Source organism: Oncorhynchus nerka, linkage group LG1, assembly GCF_034236695.1.
Source record: "Oncorhynchus nerka isolate Pitt River linkage group LG1, Oner_Uvic_2.0, whole genome shotgun sequence".
Lineage (NCBI taxonomy): Eukaryota > Metazoa > Chordata > Actinopteri > Salmoniformes > Salmonidae > Oncorhynchus > Oncorhynchus nerka.
The window spans coordinates 44701450-44721066 of NC_088396.1; the positions used below are offsets into that span (position 1 = coordinate 44701450).

Here is a 19617-nt window from a genome sequence, read left to right on the forward strand (position 1 = left end):
TCGACTACAGCTCGGCATTTAACACCATAGTACCCTCCAAGCTCGTCATCAAGCTCGAGACCCTGGGTCTCGACCCCGCCCTGTGCAACTGGGTACTGGATTTCCTGACGGGCCGCCCCCAGGTGGTGAGGGTAGGCAAAAACATCTCCACCCCGCTGATCCTCAACACTGGGGCCCCACAAGGGTGCGTTCTGAGCCCTCTCCTGTACTCCCTGTTCACCCACGACTGCGTGGCCACGCACGCCTCCAACTCAATCATCAAGTTTGCGGACGACACAACAGTGGTAGGCTTGATTACCAACAACGACGAGACAGCCTACAGGGAGGAGGTGAGGGCCCTCGAAGTGTGGTGTCAGGCAAATAACCTCACACTCAACGTCAACAAAACTAAGGAGATGATTGTGGACTTCAGGAAACAGCAGAGGGTACACCCCCCTATCCACATCGATGGGACAGTAGTGGAGAGGGTAGCAAGTTTTAAGTTCCTCGGCATACACATCACAGACAAACTGAATTAGTCCACCCACACAGACAACATCGTGAAGAAGGCGCAGCAGTGCCTCTTCAACCTCAGGAGGCTGAAGAAATTCGGCTTGTCACCAAAAGTACTCACAAACTTCTACAGATGCACAATCGAGACCATCCTGGCGGGCTGTATCACCGCCTGGTACGGCAACTGCTCTGCCCACAACCGTAAGGCTCTCCAGAGGGTAGTGAGGTCTGCACAACGCATCACCGGGGGCAAACTACCTGCCCTCCAGGACACCTACACCACCCGATGTTACAGGAAGGCCATAAAGATCATCAAGGACAACAACCACCCGAGCCACTGCCTGTTCACCCCGCTATCATCCAGAAGGCGAGGTCAGTACAGGTGCATCAAAGCTGGGACCGAGAGACTGAAAAACAGCTTCTATCTCAAGGCCATCAGACTGTTAAACAGCCACCACTAACATTGAGTGGCTGCTGCCAACACACTGACTCAACTCCAGCCACTATAATAATGGGAATTGATGGGAAATTATGTAAAATATATCACTAGCCACTTTATACAATGCTACCTAATATAATGTTTACATACCCTACATTATTCATCTCATATGTATACGTATATACTGTACTCTATATCATCTACTGCATCTTTATGTAATACATGCATCACTAGCCACTTTAACTATGCCACTTTGTTTACATACTCATCTCATATGTATATACTGTACTCGATACCATCTACTGTATCTTGCCTATGCCGCTCTGTACCATCACTCATTCATATATCTTTATGTACATATTCTTTATCCCCTTACACTTGTGTGTATAAGACAGTAGTTTTGGAATTGTTAGTTAGATTACTTGTTGGTTATTACTGCATTGTCGGAACTAGAAGCACAAGCATTTCGCTACACTCGCATTAACATCTGCTAACCATGTGTATGTGACAAATACATTTTGATTTGATTTGATTTGATGAGCGCACACACTCCTCGTGAGCAGAGGGGGCCCACATCAGCAACTCAATGTTATTTTCCTTGAAGCGTGTTTAGCTCGTCCGGGAGCGAGGCATCGGTGTCCGCGACCTGGCTGGCTTTCCCTCTATAAACTGTAATGGTGATAGTTGCATAGCAAACTGCAAAAGGCAAAAGGATATCAGACTAAATGAGTTTTGTTGTTGATTGAAGATGATTTTTGTTGGATGCCAGTGGGCAACATTCCGATGCTAAACCACATCAGAGAGAACTCCCCTGTGGGTGTTCAATGTTGTTGCTGGTATTTTGAGGTGACAAGTTCAAGCAATTTAAATATAATCCACAAAACAGTGGAAAACATAAGATGAGCAAATCTTGCTTTACCACATTGTTCAAAATAATCAAAGTGGGAGAAGTTGGTCTTTTACCAAATAGGGCTATCTTCTGTATACCACCCCTACCTTGTCACAACAAAATAATCAAAGTGGGAGAAGTTGGTCTTTTACCAAATAGGGCTATCTTCTGTATACCACCCCTACCTTGTCACAACAAAATAATCAAAGTGGGAGAAGTTGGTCTTTTACCAAATAGGGCTATCTTCTGTATACCACCCCTACCTTGTCACAACAAAACTGATTGGCTCAAACACATTAAGGAAAGGAAAGAAATTCCACAAATTAACTTGTAATTGAAATGCATTCCAGGTGAATGGAAGCTGGTTGAGAGAATGCTAAGAGTGTGCAAAATTCTACTTTGAAGAATCTCAAAAATATTTTGATTTGTTTAACACTTTTTTGGTTACTGCATGATTCCATGTGTGTTATTTCATAGTTTTAATATCTTCACTATTATTCTACAATGTAAAAAATAGTACAAATAAAGAAAATCCCTTGAATGAGTAGGTTTGTCCAAACTTTTGACTGGTACTGAATATAAAGTCTAATTTTGGGATGCAAACTGTGAAATGCAAAATGTGGACAACGTCAACTCTATATCTGATGTCATACATGTGTCTTCTTTTTTAAGACCATAACCATGTTTGTGAGGTGTATACTTTTGTTTCGAAGTAGATATTTTCAAGACTACCAAGAAACACTGTGTGTGATCCTGATTTAGCCCACTGCAGTAGAAAGTTGTCTATTTGACTCTAATCTACTCCCTCAACCGTATCCCTCCTGTGTTGCAATAAGACCTCTTGAGCAACATTAGGTTTCTATCTTTGTGGTGTGTGTGTGTGTGTGTGTGTGTGTGTGTGTGTGTGTGTGTGTGTGTGTGTGTGTGTGTGTGTGTGTGTGTGTGTGTGTGTGTGTGTGTGTGTGTGTGTGTGTGTGTGTGTGTGTGTGTGTGTGTGTGTGTGTGTGTGTGTGTGTGTGTGTGTGTGTGTGTGTGTGTGTGTGTGTGCAGGGCATGACAACCCTCTCCTCAGGTTTTTGAGGTGACTGACACTGTCACTTCTCTTTTTGTTGTTCCTAGAACTTAACAGGTGGTTTTAACACATATATCTATGGACCACACTAAATAAGCCACATACAGAAATTCAGCTTTATACATCTCATATTATAAAATAAAAATAAATATTTTTCCATTTGTTATTTTCTTCCCAAAAGGGACAACACGTTCAGTATAAATGTACTTTCATTCACAAACTTTTCCAGAAAACTGCAGATACATTTTTCAACACAACTGTTTTAATCACATTGAGGTAAGTATGGTTTCAAAAAATATTTTTGGTCCATTTTCGAAATCAACCACGTAATTGCCCAGTGGGCAGAGACGTCAATTAAGCCTGTATTCCACATTGGTTCAACGTCATTTCAGTGTGTGCCCAGTGGGCAGAGACCTCAATTAAGCCTGTATTCCACATTTGTTCAATGCCATTTCAGTGTGTGCCCAGTGGGCAGAGACGTCAATTAAGCCTGTATTCCACATTGGTTCAACGTCATTTCAGTGTGTGCCCAGTGGGCAGAGACGTCAATTAAGCCTGTATTCCACATTGGTTCAACGCCATTTCAGTGTGTGCCCAGTGGGCAGAGACGTCAATTAAGCCTGTATTCCACATTGGTTCAACGTCATTTCAGTGTGTGCCCAGTGGGCAGAGACGTCAATTAAGCCTGTATTCCACATTGGTTCAACGTAATTTCAGTCTGTGCCCAGTGGGTGGGAATGTCATTTAGATAATGGCAGTATATGCCAGTTTTCATGATCAAAAGCTAATTGGAAGATTTAGGCAATTACGGAACTATGATATATGTATATATACTTGGTCAAACTCGGTGTCAGGACAAATGTTCTTAAAATGTTGTTCTTCTAGAAGAGACGAGAGGATGCTCTACTGACAGTAGATGTCGAAAAGATGTCTTGATCATAAAGAACGGCACTTGGGCATCGAAGTCTAATCAAATGTTATGTCATTTTAAGAACCAACAGTGACACCAAAAAGAGAGATTTACATGTAAACACGTGTCCTCTGTGCACTTCTAGATAACCGTTGTGATTATTTAACACGTATCCCTGTCGTGGTTCATATTACAGGGCTTATTTACAGACATATTAGATACTTTACTTTTAGCATCCATGTAAGTATTGTGATATAGTGAGGCCTTGGAAAAGGTGCTCCCCAATTCCATATGAATAAATACATGAAAAGTAGGCTACAATATATACATGCTTATGACATTCGATAATAATAATAACGCTACAACGTTATTATTGTTAACAACTTTAAAAGATTACCGTAGAGCTCAAAATGACCTGTTAACATCTTCACCCAGTTCCCATACTCCTGGTCTGGTATGATCTCCAGTCTAATCCAGTTGGCTACGAGTGGACTGATCATATTCCATTCATTGGTGAGCGTTTCATCCATGCAGAACATGCATAGACACAGATAAAATTTTAACAACCACAAACCATGGGTGTAGCTCCCCCGATAGACATTATGTTACTGTACACGTGGTGATGTAAATGAAAACGAACTATGCTAAACATTTAACACTATTAAAAAAATCCACTCTACAGATTTATACGCATATTTGCAGACTATAGTTTACGCATTTACCGTATGGTGTTTCGTTAATGCCAGTGATAGCCCGTTGAAAATATGCTGCATCTTCCCTCTTTCGTTTTTATACAAAAATTACAGTGTGGAATGGCACAGAATAATTTTAATGAGAATATAAACTCACTCAGGCAGATAAAAAGGCAGAGGTATCCGCTGTAGTGCCTCTGAATACATGCCGGAAGGCAGCCATTTGCGTGCAGGTAAACTACCTGTGCGCTCCAATCAGGTACCTTGGCGCTCCTTTCATATGCCAGTTTGGAGAGTAGTTGTCACCGCATTATAAATACCTTCTCTCTCACTCCAATACACTGCTGTTTTGTTTATTTTATGAAGTCGCTATTGGAAATCTGATGCGTGGGTAATTCCTCTCACATTTGACTCAAAGCACAGCCTACAAATGATCAAATACAATCTCATGGGAGACAACAACTTGATCACGTTCTCCCGCTCCACAACAACGCGCACACATACTCCTCAATTATCCCTGCGCGTGAAGATAGGTGGCGTGTTAAGGATGTCTCGCGCCTCTATATTCCAGGAAAAGAAAAAGAGCGAAAAAATGTCATTAGAAGAGGCGTAACCCGTCAGTGCGCGTTCCCAGGTCTGTTTCGTGAAGTGGCTGAAAGAGACCAGTCCTAACCTGCCCATCAGGAATAACGGTCCCTCATCATCAAGCTATTTTCAAGGCTTATTACCAGTTATTTGCTTTGGATCCACAACGCACCCCTTTATCATCTCTCTGTGACGTTCTGTCTTCCAACCAGCTGTTTAGAGGATCACACTGACACCGGTACGTGTATTTTAACATATTGCTTTTTACATCAGTTTATTTGAATGAAACTTCAATATCTTTGCGATTGAGGTAGATTTGCCATTCAGGTATCCGTGCGCCGTTGCGCAATTATCAAAGTGGGACAGCCTACCTGCTCAGGTGAGAAAGGTGCGCGCTGCTGCAGAAGTGGATAGACGGTTATATAGGCCTACCTGCATCAACTGTGATCGGATGCTCTCCTATATTCCCTGTATCCTTTCCGGGAAATCAAATTGTATTCGATGTTATTCGTTCCTATTCCCTTTGAGCTGTCCGAGTAGAAACGGGCGTAGGCTATTCGCGTTGGTTTGCCATCCATTGTATTTGCTAATTTTACGCATAGCCTTCTATTAGATAGATCAACATACACTGTTTTTTTTTAATCTACATTCCAAATTTGTGGACAGCTCGTTATGTGTAGCTGGGGTTTGGGCAGTGACCACTAACATCCGCACTGTTGTGTGTGTTGTCGACTATGTGTGTGTTCACTGCTTGTGCAAATGCCAAAGCCTTGTGAAAAAAAAATGCAATGTGATGCAGTGGCAAACATTTCCAAATGTAAGTCTCTAAACTAGAAGACCCTCGTTTGGGCTGGGCTTCTATCATTCTATTTCAATTGACTTTCCTCTAAAGTATATAATATTGAGCTTTTCCGTTTGTTGTCGTGTAAATGTTTATGGGTGTTTTTGTGTTTGTTTTCTTCTGTTACGGTTCGCTACCCTTTTAATACAAACTTCACTGACACCACGTCCCTACATTTAAAAAAACATTTAAATCGGGTCTGGTGCTGCTTTTATTTTGACCAATCAGTTTAAATGGTAGATTAAATACATTTGAGCATATCCTTATTAGAAAGGGGAAGTTAGTCTATTTCCCCACATATTGCAACATTTGGCACGTTTTTTTCTTGATGAATGTGTCCAACATCCTAACATCATGTGTATAATCTATTTTAAAAATGATTAGGTCTTTCGCAGATACACTCATAAACACAGTTTGGAAAAATTGAAAACAAACTCGAAATGACTGACATGATAGTTGAATCGAACACTTTGCTTAACTTGATTGAGGCAAAATATACAAAGGATTTCAGATTGTAGGCTGTGGGCTATTAATATATGTGGTTATAGATTCAAACTGAATCAATGTTTCTCGAGTGTGATACATTTGGTGATGACAGCAAAGTTGCCTAAGACTGACAGAAGGGACAGCCATAACAAACCTTCAATATCAAAGTTGCCTAAGACTGACAGAAGGGACAGCCATAACAAACCTTCAATATCAAAGATGTCAACAAGTCTCAGAAGTTGATGTATAAATTCAATTAGAAACTTGCACAGAAACATCCACCTTTTAATTTGAGGTTTCATACAATAATCGACATTTTTGGAAGTGTATTTATTTCAGTCATCCTTGTAAGCTATTGAATGTGTCTGCCTGTCCGTCCTCCTCCTCCTTCTGCTCCGATTCATTGACAATCTGCCCGATTAGGAGACACATCAAAAGACCAGGCGACGGCGGACGCAGTACGGTCTTGCTCAAACTCCCTCTCCTGGACTTTAACCCATATGGAGTTTCATTGAAGACTTTAGAGTGAATTAAAACGTTTTATTTCGGGCCCCTGTGGTTGAACGGGATCCATACAGTCATATTGTCCCAACATTTGTCGCCGTTTTGTTTGGTTATTAGATATCAACCGGAGCCTGCCTGTGCTGCTGACTGAAGGAGCCGAGCCCATGCGGACTGTAAAGCCATCTGACCTAGACTAAACTCTTATCAATGAAGCAGGAGATCATGGCGGAGGGTCCCCGGTGTAAGAGGCGAAAACAATCAAACCCACAGAGAAAGAACGGTAAGAACATGTTTTAAGTTAAATAAAATGAATGTTTGGGAACATTTGTAAGTTTTGCCAGCAGTCATTTGCGGGACCTCCCGCGCCTTGTCGCCTTTCACAGTTCGATTATAGTTTATATTCAGTGTAGGCACTGAGAATGGGGTGGTTGCGTAAAAGTACACTACATTTTGTTGTAGTTTTGAACTTAATCACTATGTAAAGCATTTTCATGTTTATTTTGAATGAGATTATGAGCGTTAAAGTTAACTATCAATGTCTCGAGCTGACTGTGTAGGAAAGGGATGTCAGAATGAGGCTCGAATACGGTTCAGCGAGATAGTGCTACTTTCTAACAGGCAGGAAAACCGTTATTTGGGTAGGCCTATAGCGCGTCTCCTATGAATTGGATAAATCGGAGAAACCTGTGGATTAGGTAGAAACTGAACTGCGCTGTTAACTTTTGTGTGATTATGACGTAAATGTGCTTTATCTCACGATTATTCAACACAGTTTAATTGTCGTGTGAATTGTGTTGTGTTGTGGGTATTGTGTTGTGCTATAATTGCCATTCACAAGTGACTTGGTGCCTTTAAAGACCTTTACCACGTCTTAGATATTATATATAGTCTGTCAACTCGGAGTTAATTAAAGGTTTAAAATGGCCATGACAATAGGACACCGTTTCTGAATGTGTCAATTTTTGTTCGGGTCTGGTGCTGCACAAAGGCTACAGCACTAAACACAACACACCTCGTATAGGCAAGCTCACAGACTGACCAAAAGTATCCGAGTGCATTTCTGGTATTTCTGAAACGTTACTTGAGTTATGTGTTAACCTACAACGTTTAGAGGATATAGAAAACTCCTGAGTTTTGTGTAGGAGTTGTGTTGGGAGTGATAGGATTTTGCGAGGGGGCATCCCTTTTGACGCCTCATCCATGTGTGTTATGCAAAGTTATATTTAATTCATGTCAATGTTGAACTGACTTGTTTTCTCTTGTTACTTTAATATCCCATGGTATTACATGTTTGATGTAAAACTGGTGTCACGGTAGTTTGTTTAATTTGTATTTTGTTGTATAGCACTATTGTAGCTAAACATGTATTTTTTAAACAATCTTTACATTTAAATTATATAGTTTTTTTATATCACACATTTTCAGTCGACTTATTTTGTTTACTAGTATGTTGTTCAGGATGTTTACTGCTGTCAAGCACGTTTCTGATCAACAAAGATAATACTGAAGTATTGCAGCTCCGTTTAACCGCACATCGGTCTTTGTAAAAACCAAGATGAGAAGTGATTTTTCGAATTGCAATGGTTTTGTTAAAAATGTTAAGAACATTCAGCCAATGTCAATGTGGGCAAAAATTAAGAGAAAAATAATGTTGACAATATTGTTTTGTCAGAGGCTATAATGGAGGACTACTGCTACTGTTGTTTCTCCCAGGTGTGCACTTTTATTATTGATCATTTTAATGTGGAAATGTTTGTTTCCATTCCTCATTTAAACGGATTGCTTCTTCCCTGCGGGAGAATTTCATAGCCTCATAGGTCTATATTTTAATATGCAATTTGTTATTTTTCGCTTGTATTTGCCTGAATATGCCTCTAGGCATACTGTTGATGCAAGACATTAATGGTAGGGTTAAGGCAACAACAGAAAAAAACAGTTTTGGTCTGGTGTAAATATGTGTATTCAGAATGGATATAGTCATTCAGACTGAAAGTCTACTACGAAATACCTTTGCTTGTGAACTAGAACTTTTGCGAATCTGAAGATCTTTTTTGCCTGTGGACAACTTTCACTCCGATGCAGTATTCCCACAGGGATATCTGCTGTATACGGTCTGGAGGACCATATGCATTTTATTATCGCAAAGTAATACAGAACCATAACTATTGATATCTGTGTTAATTTTATTTTTCCATAATTCTCATCTTCGAAATATGCGATTTATTATGTAAATGAACTCTTTATAGAGTAGGCCTACAAATTGTCCGCATGGCCTGTTGCATACAGGCCTACAGTATCTTGTGGTTAGGCCTATACTTATTTTCTTCTTTCTCCCCCCCACAACCCCCACCTCACCTCATCTTAACTCCGTGACTCCCTAGTCCCAATCGGAGGTCACATTAGGCCCTGTGCAACTCGATATGCTCAGTCTGCACAACTTTGTTGCAGTTTGCAGCCCCCTCCCCCGTGCGAAACGTCACATCCAGCTGTGAGGGGTCGTTCAGTTGTGTGAACGCAGCTGTCAAAAGCGCTCCATTAGCCTCGCCTTAAAATACTCTTTCTTTAATTTTATATATATATATATATTTTTTGTTACACTATTTCAGCTTTCAAACCACAATTGGTGTATTAAAGTGTGTGAGGTAAATATAAATAAGACTGATCAATCACCTAATAAACTGTCTTGCAACACTTATATAGTCAGAGTTATAAGATATTTAATACATGGGTTCATCTCAGGATTATCACAACATTCAAATGAAGGCATGGCTGTCATGGCCAGTATGCTAGTGGGTCCATAACTGTCTCAAGACAATGGGGTTTCAATGGAAGTGAGTTTCATTTCCCTGCTCCTATCATCAGCAGTGAGCAGTGTCAGGGTGCCTGTTGTACCATTCATGCTACATTTCTCACAAACATGCCATTGTCCTTGCTGCTGGAGACATGTGTCTGTGTTACATCTGCTCCTGAAACGCCCTCTACTGCTCATCCTGTGTCTCCTTGACCTGCTGCCACTCCCCCAGTACTCTCTCTCCCTCCTTCACTGTGTGTGTGATAGTGTGGGCGGAGGCAGGTGTGCTGGAGTAAGAGCAGATCCCCACCAGCTGCAACCTGTTCCATAATCAAGACCTCTACAAATACTCAGCCCTGCCACTTCCATGCTGCCAGATCGTAATCTCTGCTCAGTCAGTCTACGCTTCTAGCCGTTTGTTACTGTTAGATCCTGTTATCCTATTGTGCCTGTTTTCCTCTCCGCTACAGTTCCGCCCGCTCTGACTCTGGTCCTTGTCTCCAGTTCCACGTCTAGTCATCCTGCTTCCCCACACTACTACTCCCTTGGATTCCCCTCCAGGCCTGCTTACCCTGTCCCAACCCCTCTCGCTCCAGTCTCAGCCTCCGCACCTGGTTTCCTGCAACCCACCAGAGCTTCCCCTGGCCTGCACTCCATCTTCCCCCTGTGTTTTAATAAATACCTTGGTTACTTCAATCCCAGTCTCCTCGTCTGAGTCTGCTCTTGGGTTCCCCTGTTCCACTCTGCGTAACAATACGATCTTGCCAAAGAGATGAACCCAGCAGACTCTGATACTCTCCACCAAACCATCATCTCCGTGAGCGTCGGAGGGAGAGGGTAGGTAGGGTTGCATGCACCATAACATCTGTTTCAGTGCCTTGTCCTCCTTCTCTGACTGCATCCCATCCCAAGGCTATTCCAGATCCTGAACACATGCAGCTCGGCAGGGCCCGTCTCTCTCTAGAGGAGAGGCAACGACGAATCAGCGCTAGGAGCTGCCTATACGGTGGCCAGGTTGGTCACTTTGTCTCCACTTGTTCCCATCCAGCAAAAGAGGGGGCTCGGCAGTAGTGGGGGATATACTGTTTAGCCGAATCGCCTGCCCATCTTCCCCCAGATCTCTGATTGAAGGCAACCTTGTGTGGCAGAGCCAAGCTTTTCCTCTGTCTGTTCTCATCAATTCGGGCACCAACGAGAGCTTCCTGGACTGAGGGGTCGTTACCTAGTTGGGTCTGGACACTGTCCCACTCAATTCACCCCTCGATGCTAACGCTCTCAATGGAAAGCTCCTCACTCGTGTCTGTGAGAACCGTCCCTGTCATCCTGCGTCTCTCTGGAAATCACGAGGAAAATATCAGTTTCCACATAATCAACTGTCCTTACTCTCCCCTGGTTCTTGGCCATCCATGATTAAAGCTACACAACCCACAGACTGACTGGACCGCCTGAAAGGTAACCACTTGGAGTTCATTTTGTCACTCTAATTGTCCACATTCTGCCATCCCCTCTGCCTTGTCTGTGCCCCAGGTCATTCTAGAACCTCCGGACCTGTCATCAGTTCCTCCCGAGTATCACGATCTAGCTCCTGTTTTCAGCAAGTATCACACCCTGTCGCTGCCGCCTCATCGGCCGTACGACTGCGCCATTGACCTTCAGCCTGGAGCTCCTCTCCCCAGTAGCCAGTTTTTAACCTCTCCCGCCCCAATCAAAAGGCTGTGGAGAGGTACATCCCAGGATTCTCTGGCTGCAGTACATATCAAGCCATCTTCCTCCCCGGTGGGTGCTGGGTTTTTCTTTGTGAAGAAGGATGGGTCACTGAGGCCGTGCATAGACTTCCGTGGGCTGAATAATTTTACAGTAAAGAACAAGTACCCCTTGCCACTCATCAGCTCTGATTTTGCCCCCCTCCATGGTGCCACTGTGTTTACCAAATTCGACCTCTGGAATGCCTACCACCTTGTTCGCATAAGAGAGGGGGACGAGTGGAAGACTGCATTCAACACACCACTTGGTCACTTTGATTATTTGGTCATGCCTTTTGGTCTTACTAATGCCCCTGCTGTTTTCCAGAACTTAGTAAATGATGTGCTGAGGGATGTGATTGGACGCTTTCTTTTTGTCTATTTAGATGACATCCTGATTTTTTCCAAGGACCCTGAGGCTCACTAGCAACACGTTGGCCAAGTTCTTAACGGCTGTTGGAGAATAAGCTTTTTGTTAAATGTGAGTTCAATGCTGCCTCAGTGTCTTTCCTGGGTTATAATATTGCACAGGGACAGTTAAGTATGGACCCCACCAAGGTCATGGCAGTCAAAGATTTGACCTGAAGCAGCTACAGCATTTCCTGGGGTTTGCACATTTTTACAGACGTTTTCTCCACAACTACAGCCATCTGGCAGCACCTCTCACCACTCTCACCTCCACCTCCACTCCATTCCACTGGACTCCTGAGGCAGAGGCAGCATTTCTGGAACTCAAGCTTTGCTTCACCTCCGCTCCGGGCCTTACTCAGCCCGATCCAGAACTCCAGTTCATTGTGGAGCTGGACACCTTTGACAGCGGGGTAGGTGCTGTTCTGTCTCAACGTTCCCCCTCTGATCAGAAGGTCCACCCATGTGCATTCTTTTCCTGTAAGCTCTCACCTGCAGAGAGGAATTTTGACATCGGAACCCAGGAACTCCTGGCAGTTAAGCTGGCTCATGAAGAATGGCGTCACTGGCTGGAGGGCTCTGTACCCCCCTTTATCGTGTGGACTGACCATAAAAACCTGTCCTATATACAGACCGCCTAAGGTCTGAACTCCGGGAAAGCCAACTGGGCTTTGTTCTTCGGTAGATTCAATTTCACATTCACTTATAGCCCCGGTTTGAAGAATACCAAGCTTGATGCCCTCTCTCACCAGTTCACCACCGACAACACAGGTACCGAGCCAGGAGCCATTGTGCTATCCACCTGCATCGTTGCCACTGTCGCCTGGGAGATCGAGTCCAGTATCCGCCAGGCTCAGCAGAACCAGCCTGACCCAGTGAACGATCCCTGTAATGCACGGTTTGTTCCAGATTGTGTTCGCTCTGATGTTCTTCAGTGGGGCCATTCTACCCACCTCACCTGTCACCCTGGTATGAACTGGACCCTTGCCTTCCTGCGTCAACGCTTTTGGTGGCCCACCATGGAGAGAGATGTCTGGGAGTTTGTCTCAGCCTGTTCGGTTTGTGCCGGAACAAAACCTCCACTAAACCCACTTCCAGTCTGCTTCGCCCTCTTCCCATACCGAGTCGCCCCTGGTCACACATAGCTCTGGACATCGTCACCGGCCCTCTCCCATCTAACGGTAACTCTGTCATCCTCACCATTATTGACAGGTTTTCCAAAATGTCTCACTTCATTCCCCTCTCCAAGCTCCTGTCCTCCAGGGACCCTGCGGACCTGTTAGTATCCCATGTGTTTTGTCTGCATGCAAATTCCCACTGACATCGTTTCCGACAGAGGACCCCAGTTTACCTCCCAGGTATGGAGATCCTTCTGTTCAGCTCTTGGTATCAATGTCAATTTTTCTTCTGGATATCATCCCCAGACCAACGGGAAGACCGACTGGGCCAACCAAGAGATGGAGACTGCCCTACGCTGCATGACTTCTGCTAACCCTTCCTCCTGGAGCGCTCAGCTACCCTGGGTTGAAAAATGCCCACAACTCCCTCACCAGGTATGTCACGCTTCGAGTGTGCTCTGGGTTACCAATCCCCCTTGTTCCCCGCCCAAGAGGTTGCGGTTCCTTCTGTCCAGGACCATCTGCACCTTTGTTACTGTACCTGGAGGAAGGCCCGGGCTGCCCTTCTTCGTGCCTCTCACAGGACCCAGTCCCAAGCCAACCGTTGCTGGGCCTCAGCTCCAGTCTACACCCCAGGTCAAAAGGTATGGCTCTCATCGAAGGACCTGCCATTGAAAGTGGCATCGAAGAAACGTTCCCCCCGGTTCATTGGTTCCTTTGTGACGACCCTCCCACTCTTGTCTGCCGTAGTCTGTCTTTGTTCTTGTTTCCTTATTAGGATGCCGGTGGGCGGAGTGCAGAGGGTCGTCAGCTACATGGGAAACACCTGGGCCAGGTGACTCCCAGGATAAATAGACCTCTTCCACATTCATGGAGGAGACTCTCTCCATGCAGACACCTTTGTAGATTGTGTTGTGGTTCTTGGTGGCCTTTTGTTTGTTTGCTTTGGCACCTTTCAACACCCTGCTTTATCACATTCATGCATGCAAAACACTCACTTACACTACTGATTACTGATTACACACACCATTGTATATTATACTTAGTTATTTAGTTAATAAATATATGTTTTGCTACTCCTTATCTCCACGTTGTCTCCCTTTGTTACGGGCTTTGAGTCGGTTCGTGACACCTTTGAAATTGACCATGTTGTTAACCCCTCTGCTGTGCTCCTGAAACTCCCAGCCTCAATCTGGATCCATCCTACCTTTCATGTATCCCTGATTAAACCTGTCTGCTCCAGTCCCCAGTCTCCTCCTGCAGCGGCTCCTCCACCCCCTCGGCTCCTTGATGACCATCCTGCCTATACCGTCCGGCGACTTTTGAATGTGCGCCGTCGGGGTCGCGGCTGGCAGTACCTGATGGACTGGGAAGAATACGGGCCTAAGAAGCACTGCTGGGTGCCCTGCCATCACATTCTGGACCCCTCCCTCTTACATGATTTCTATACCTCACACCCAGATAAGCCTGGTTGGGTGCCTGTAGAGGGATTGGGTACTGTTACATCTGCTCCTGCCATGCCCTCAATTGCTCATCCTGTGTCTCCTTGACCTGCCGCCACTCCCCCAGTACCCTCTCCCTCTGTGTGTGTGTGATTGTGTGGGCAGAGACAGGTGTGCTGGAGTAAGAGCAGATCCACACCAGCTGCAACTTGTTCCATAATCAAGACCTCTACAAATACTCAGCCCTGCCACTTCCACGCTGCCAGATCGTAATCTCTGCTCAGTCAGTCTACGCTTCTAGCCGTTTTTTTACTGTTATATCCTGTTATCCTGTTGTGCCTGTTTTCCTCTCCGCTACAGTTCTGCCCTCTCTGACTCTGGTCCTTGTCTCCAGTTCCACCTCTCGTCATCCTGCTTCACTACTACTCCCTTGGATTCCCCTCCAGACCTGCTTACCCTGTCCCAACCCCTCTCACTCCAGTCTCAGCCTCCGCACCTGGTTTCCTGCAACCCACCCGAGCTTCCCCTGGCCTGCACTCCATCTTCCCCCTGTGATTTAATAAATACCTTGGTTAATTCATCCCAGTCTCCTCGTCTGAGTCTGCTCTTGGGTTCCCCTGTTCCACTCCACGTTACAGTCTGCCAGCTCACTATGGCTAATGGTATAATATGAGCACACTCATATGTGTTCATGTCTACGCATTCACACACACACACACACACACACACACACACACACACACACACACACACACACACACACACACACACACACACACAGAGAGAGACACACACACCTTCTGTTCTGGAGCTCTTTGGTACTGCTACGGTGGTCCTTCAGAACGCCTTTGGTATGATTACCACTCTTGCTCAAATCAGCGCTGACCTGAATGCCTTTCATATCTGCTCCGCCATGCCTTATGCACCCCCTCCCCCTCTGTCCCCTCCTCCACGCCCCCCACCCCTCAGTAAACACCCCAGAGGGCAGAACAAAGAAAAGGAGCTCCTCTCCTCCTCCCTCTCTCCTCATTCTTAATCACAATTCAGGCCTTTCACCGCCGCCAGGCCGCTCTCGCATTCAGCATCCCAAAGCCTGAGATGAAAAGAGCTCAGAAAAATGGAAAGCAGACTGAGTGAGAGTGAGTGAGAGGGGGAATGAAAAAGAGAGATTATGGAAAAGAGGAACAGAAAGTGGGTAGTGACTGAGCGACATAACTTAGGTGTCTTCGGCTGTTTGTCAGGCCTCCCCTGGTTACGTGCCCTATATAGCCTCCTTCTCACTCCGCCCAAGGGCTGGGCACTATTGGTGGACAGATAGGGTTACGGGATGCCATTCCTGGACTATTCACAGCTGAATAATAGGAGCGAGAGGGAGAAAGAGAGGGATGAGTGGTATAGGGAGACAGAGAGAGATGAGTGGTGTAGGGAGTCAGAGAGAGGGATGAGTGGTGTAGGGAGACAGAGAGAGGGATGAGTGGTGTAGGGAGCCATAGAGAGAGAGAGGGATGAGTGGTGTAGGGAGCCATAGAGAGAGAGAGAGGGATGAGTGGTGTAGGGAAACAGAGAGTGAGGGATGAGTGGTGTAGGGAGACAGAGCGTGAGGGATGAGTGGTGTAGGGAGACAGAGAGTGAGGGATGAGTGGTGTAGGGAGACGGAGAGAGAGGGTTGAGTGGTATAGGGAGACAGAGAGATGGATGAGTAGAGTGGGGAGACAGCGATACGGATGAGTGGTGTAGGGAGATGCAGAGAGAGGGATGAGTGGTATAGGGAGACAGAGAGAGAGGAATGAGTGGTGTGGGGAGACAGAGAGAGAGGGATGAGTGGTATAGGGAGACAGAGAGAGAGGGATTAGTGGTTTTGGGAGACAGAGAGAGAGGGATGAGTGGTGTGGGGAGACAGAGAGAGAGAGGGATGAGTGGTTTAGGGAGACAGAGAGAGAGAGGGATGAGTGGTTTAGAGAGACAGAGAGAGAGGGATTAGTGGTGTTGGGAGAGAGAGAGAGAGAGAGAGAGAGAGAGAGAGAGAGAGAGAGATTAGTGGTGTAGGGAGAGAGAGAGAGAGGTAAATGGTAAGCAGTGAGAAAGTGAGAGAGAGGATAGAGAGGGAAAGAGAGGGTGAGGTGAGGGGTGTGGATAGAGAGAGCAGGGTTGGTAGGGCGATTGAGGGAGGGAACGCAACAGATTGTTTAATGGCTCTGAAATAAATCTTGCGAGTGCTTGAGACTTTTCATATTCCATTTTAATCAGCATGACAGAGTTGGGGGCAGGTGTGATTCGTTTTTGTTTTCCCTTCTGGATTGGATGTGCTAGTCACATCGTGTGTTGTATAACGTTACACACTCCGCCCCATCCATCCCTCAACCCCTCACAACAAACTACTTTCCTAAAGTGTGTTATGCCTATATCTGTTCATTTCAAATACAGTGCATGCAATTTGAGCTTCCGTAAAGCCCAAGTCAGAGGCAAAACACGTGTCTTGCAGTGCTGTCCAGAGAGACAGACGTCATTGTAGTAGGTCTCTCCTCTTTTCTCCTGCTTAAGAGGTCAGGAATCACGGATCTACAGAGGCAGAAAGAGAGAGAGAGAGAGAGAGCGAGAGAGAGAGAGAGAGAGAGAGAGAGAGGGAGAGAGAGAGCGAGAGAGAGAGAGAAAGCGGAAGAGAGAAAGAGAGAGAAATGGGGTGGGATGCTGCAACTTTATCACCATGTGATATGAATTCCTAATTTCTCTGTTCCTTCCCACCACCCCCAGAACTCTTTTTTTTTTGTTAAGAAAAGGAGATTATCTTTATTCACCTTCATTCAACACCATCTCTCCCTTTGCCAGCCCAAGCTGTGAGGGATTTAGGCAGATTTACTTCACCAAACACCTTTGGACATTGGGGAGGAGACAGGCTTGCTTTGGGAAAAAGAGGGGATTTGTTCAAAGAGGTGCAAGAGAGATAATACGTCACCAGCCCATCATATTAACCAGGGTGCTGGTGGCCTAGGGAGGGAGCCATGTTAAGTTTCTATGCAGCCACAGCCCCTTCCTCACTTCTTATACAGGGACAGATGGGCTGACTGGCCCCAATGACTGCTGTCTCCTACATATGTTGCTATACACTCACAAACAATAACATACAATCTCTCATGTTTACACATTCACAGGGCAAATAACCAAGGTCAAGGTGTTAAGCATGGATGTACAGTTTTATACCTTTGTTTAAACATGAGTTTTGATCATATTCTTGAAATGTGTTTTTCATTTTTTTATTTGACCCCTTATTTAACTAGGCAAGTCAGTTAAGAACAAATTCTTATTTTCAATGACGGCCTAGGAACAGTGGGTTAACTGCCTGTTCAGGGGCAGAACGACAGATTTGTACCTTGTCAGCTCGGGGATTTGAACTTGCAACCTTCCGGTTACTAGTCCAACGCTCTAACCACTAGGCTACCCTGCCACCCCTGCCGTGTGTCGCGAGGAGAGCTATGGAATTATTGAGTAGTGTGTTTGCACCCTACTGTATGTCCTCCTTGACTAAATCACAACAAAGCTACACCTCCTCCACCCCTCTCGTTGTGTAGCCTGCCTGCCTGCCTGCCGTTCACTCACTCACTCACCCTGTCCCAACCCCTCTCGCTCCAGTCTCAGCACTCACTCACTCACTCACTCACTCACTCACTCACTCACTCACTCACTCACTCACTCACTCACTCACTCACTCACTCACTCACTCACTCACTCACTCACTCACTCACTCACTCACTCACTCACTCACTCACTCACTCACCCTGTTATTTAATACACTTCATGAGATGCATGGACCCTGCCTGCCTGCCTGCTTGCAAATGCCAAGACGTCTAACTGTACAAACAAAACTCATCACTGTGTCAGAAGCACAGAAATCTTCAGAACAGAGAGCCCGCTTCGACAGCTTCAGAACACCTACGCCTCCCTAAAGCTGCTGACTGGAACAGTGGCGATAGAGAGAGTGTTGCCTGCTGAAGTTAGTACTATGGGGTTGCACTGCACTGACCAATGTTGAGGGATACAAATGGCTGCTTAAGAGTCACATTGTGCTGGTTGTTTGTGTGCCTGGCAGTGTGTGTGTATTTCAAGGTTACTGACATGGGTTATTGTATATGTCTCTCCCTGTAACCATACGCAAAAAAAAATTCATGAGTGAATACAGAGTACCCCCGTGACATTTTGTGGGGCCACATCGCCTTTAGCCTAAACAGCTAGGATTTACCAAGGTCAGTAATGAGGTATGTCACTGCAGGCTACCGAAACAACAGCCCCAGTTATAATGAATGGGAATAAGGTTCAGCGCAACTATTAGTGGTGTGTGTGTGTGTGTGTGTGTGTGTGTGTGTGTGTGTGTGTGTGTGTGTGTGTGTGTGTGTGTGTGTGTGTGTGTGTGTGTGTGTGTGTGTGTGTGTGTGTGAGTGCGTGTGCGTGGGGGTTCAAACCAGGGCTCTGTATGACAACCTTATGACAACCATACTGTACAAGTACAACAACTATTGAGTTATTTTAAATTGAGCAGCTTAAGGAGTTGTTTGTTGGAATTCATTTTCTGTCAGAAAATATATTTGTGAATATTGTGTCATGTTAATTTATTCTAGTGTTCCTTGATCTTTCTTTGTCATGTTATCACTATTATGAGTCATAAAGTGAGCATACGGTGGTCTCTAAGCGAGGCCTGTATATATTTTGACTGAACATGTTTGAGCCGGATCACAACATTTGCACACACATATATGGGCCATCCCTTAACATGGATATGTGGGCTTGATTGGTGTGGTGTGGTGCCCAGGGCAAAAGGTCACACACACATGGAACAATCAATAACGGATCGGTGGGTTAAGGTGTTATGACCTCTTTTTGTCCGTCAGAGAGTGTTTCAGTCAGATCTATACAACCAGGACTTGTTGTAAGATGGTCATATCATGGATCATTTATATATTTGATTTTTAATTTTAGGACTCCTGTAGGTATTATTTGATTAAATATTGAATTAGACTTTTACTACTATATCCCATAGAAACGCATTCAGTAACATATTCACAAATGGCAAAACAGACAGTCCAAAAATGTATCATCAGGAATAAAGATTTAAAGTGTCTGTCCTATATCTAGGACATATAAGAAAGCTCAGGAAATATTTTTGTTCTTTGAAAACATATTTAACCCCTTATTTTGTTGGCATAAAAAATACCTT

At 45.0% G+C, this 19617-nt stretch overlaps 1 protein-coding gene across 3 annotated transcripts in view; it reads left to right on the forward strand.

Moving 5' to 3' along the window:
• Window positions 1–5092: 5092 nt before the first annotated feature.
• Window positions 5093–19617, forward strand: part of LOC115130373 (zinc finger E-box-binding homeobox 2-like) — a 78262-nt gene continuing 63737 nt past the window's right edge. The window contains exons 1-2 of one of the 3 annotated variants that reach the window (XM_065019139.1): window positions 5093–5317; window positions 7028–7190. In XM_065019139.1, the coding sequence (XP_064875211.1) occupies window positions 7118–7190 (73 nt within the window). In that variant the 5' untranslated portion in view covers window positions 5093–5317; window positions 7028–7117. The remainder of the gene's footprint in view (window positions 5318–7027; window positions 7191–19617) is intronic. The other 2 variants (XM_029661460.2, XM_029661469.2) reach the window with 2 other exon arrangements.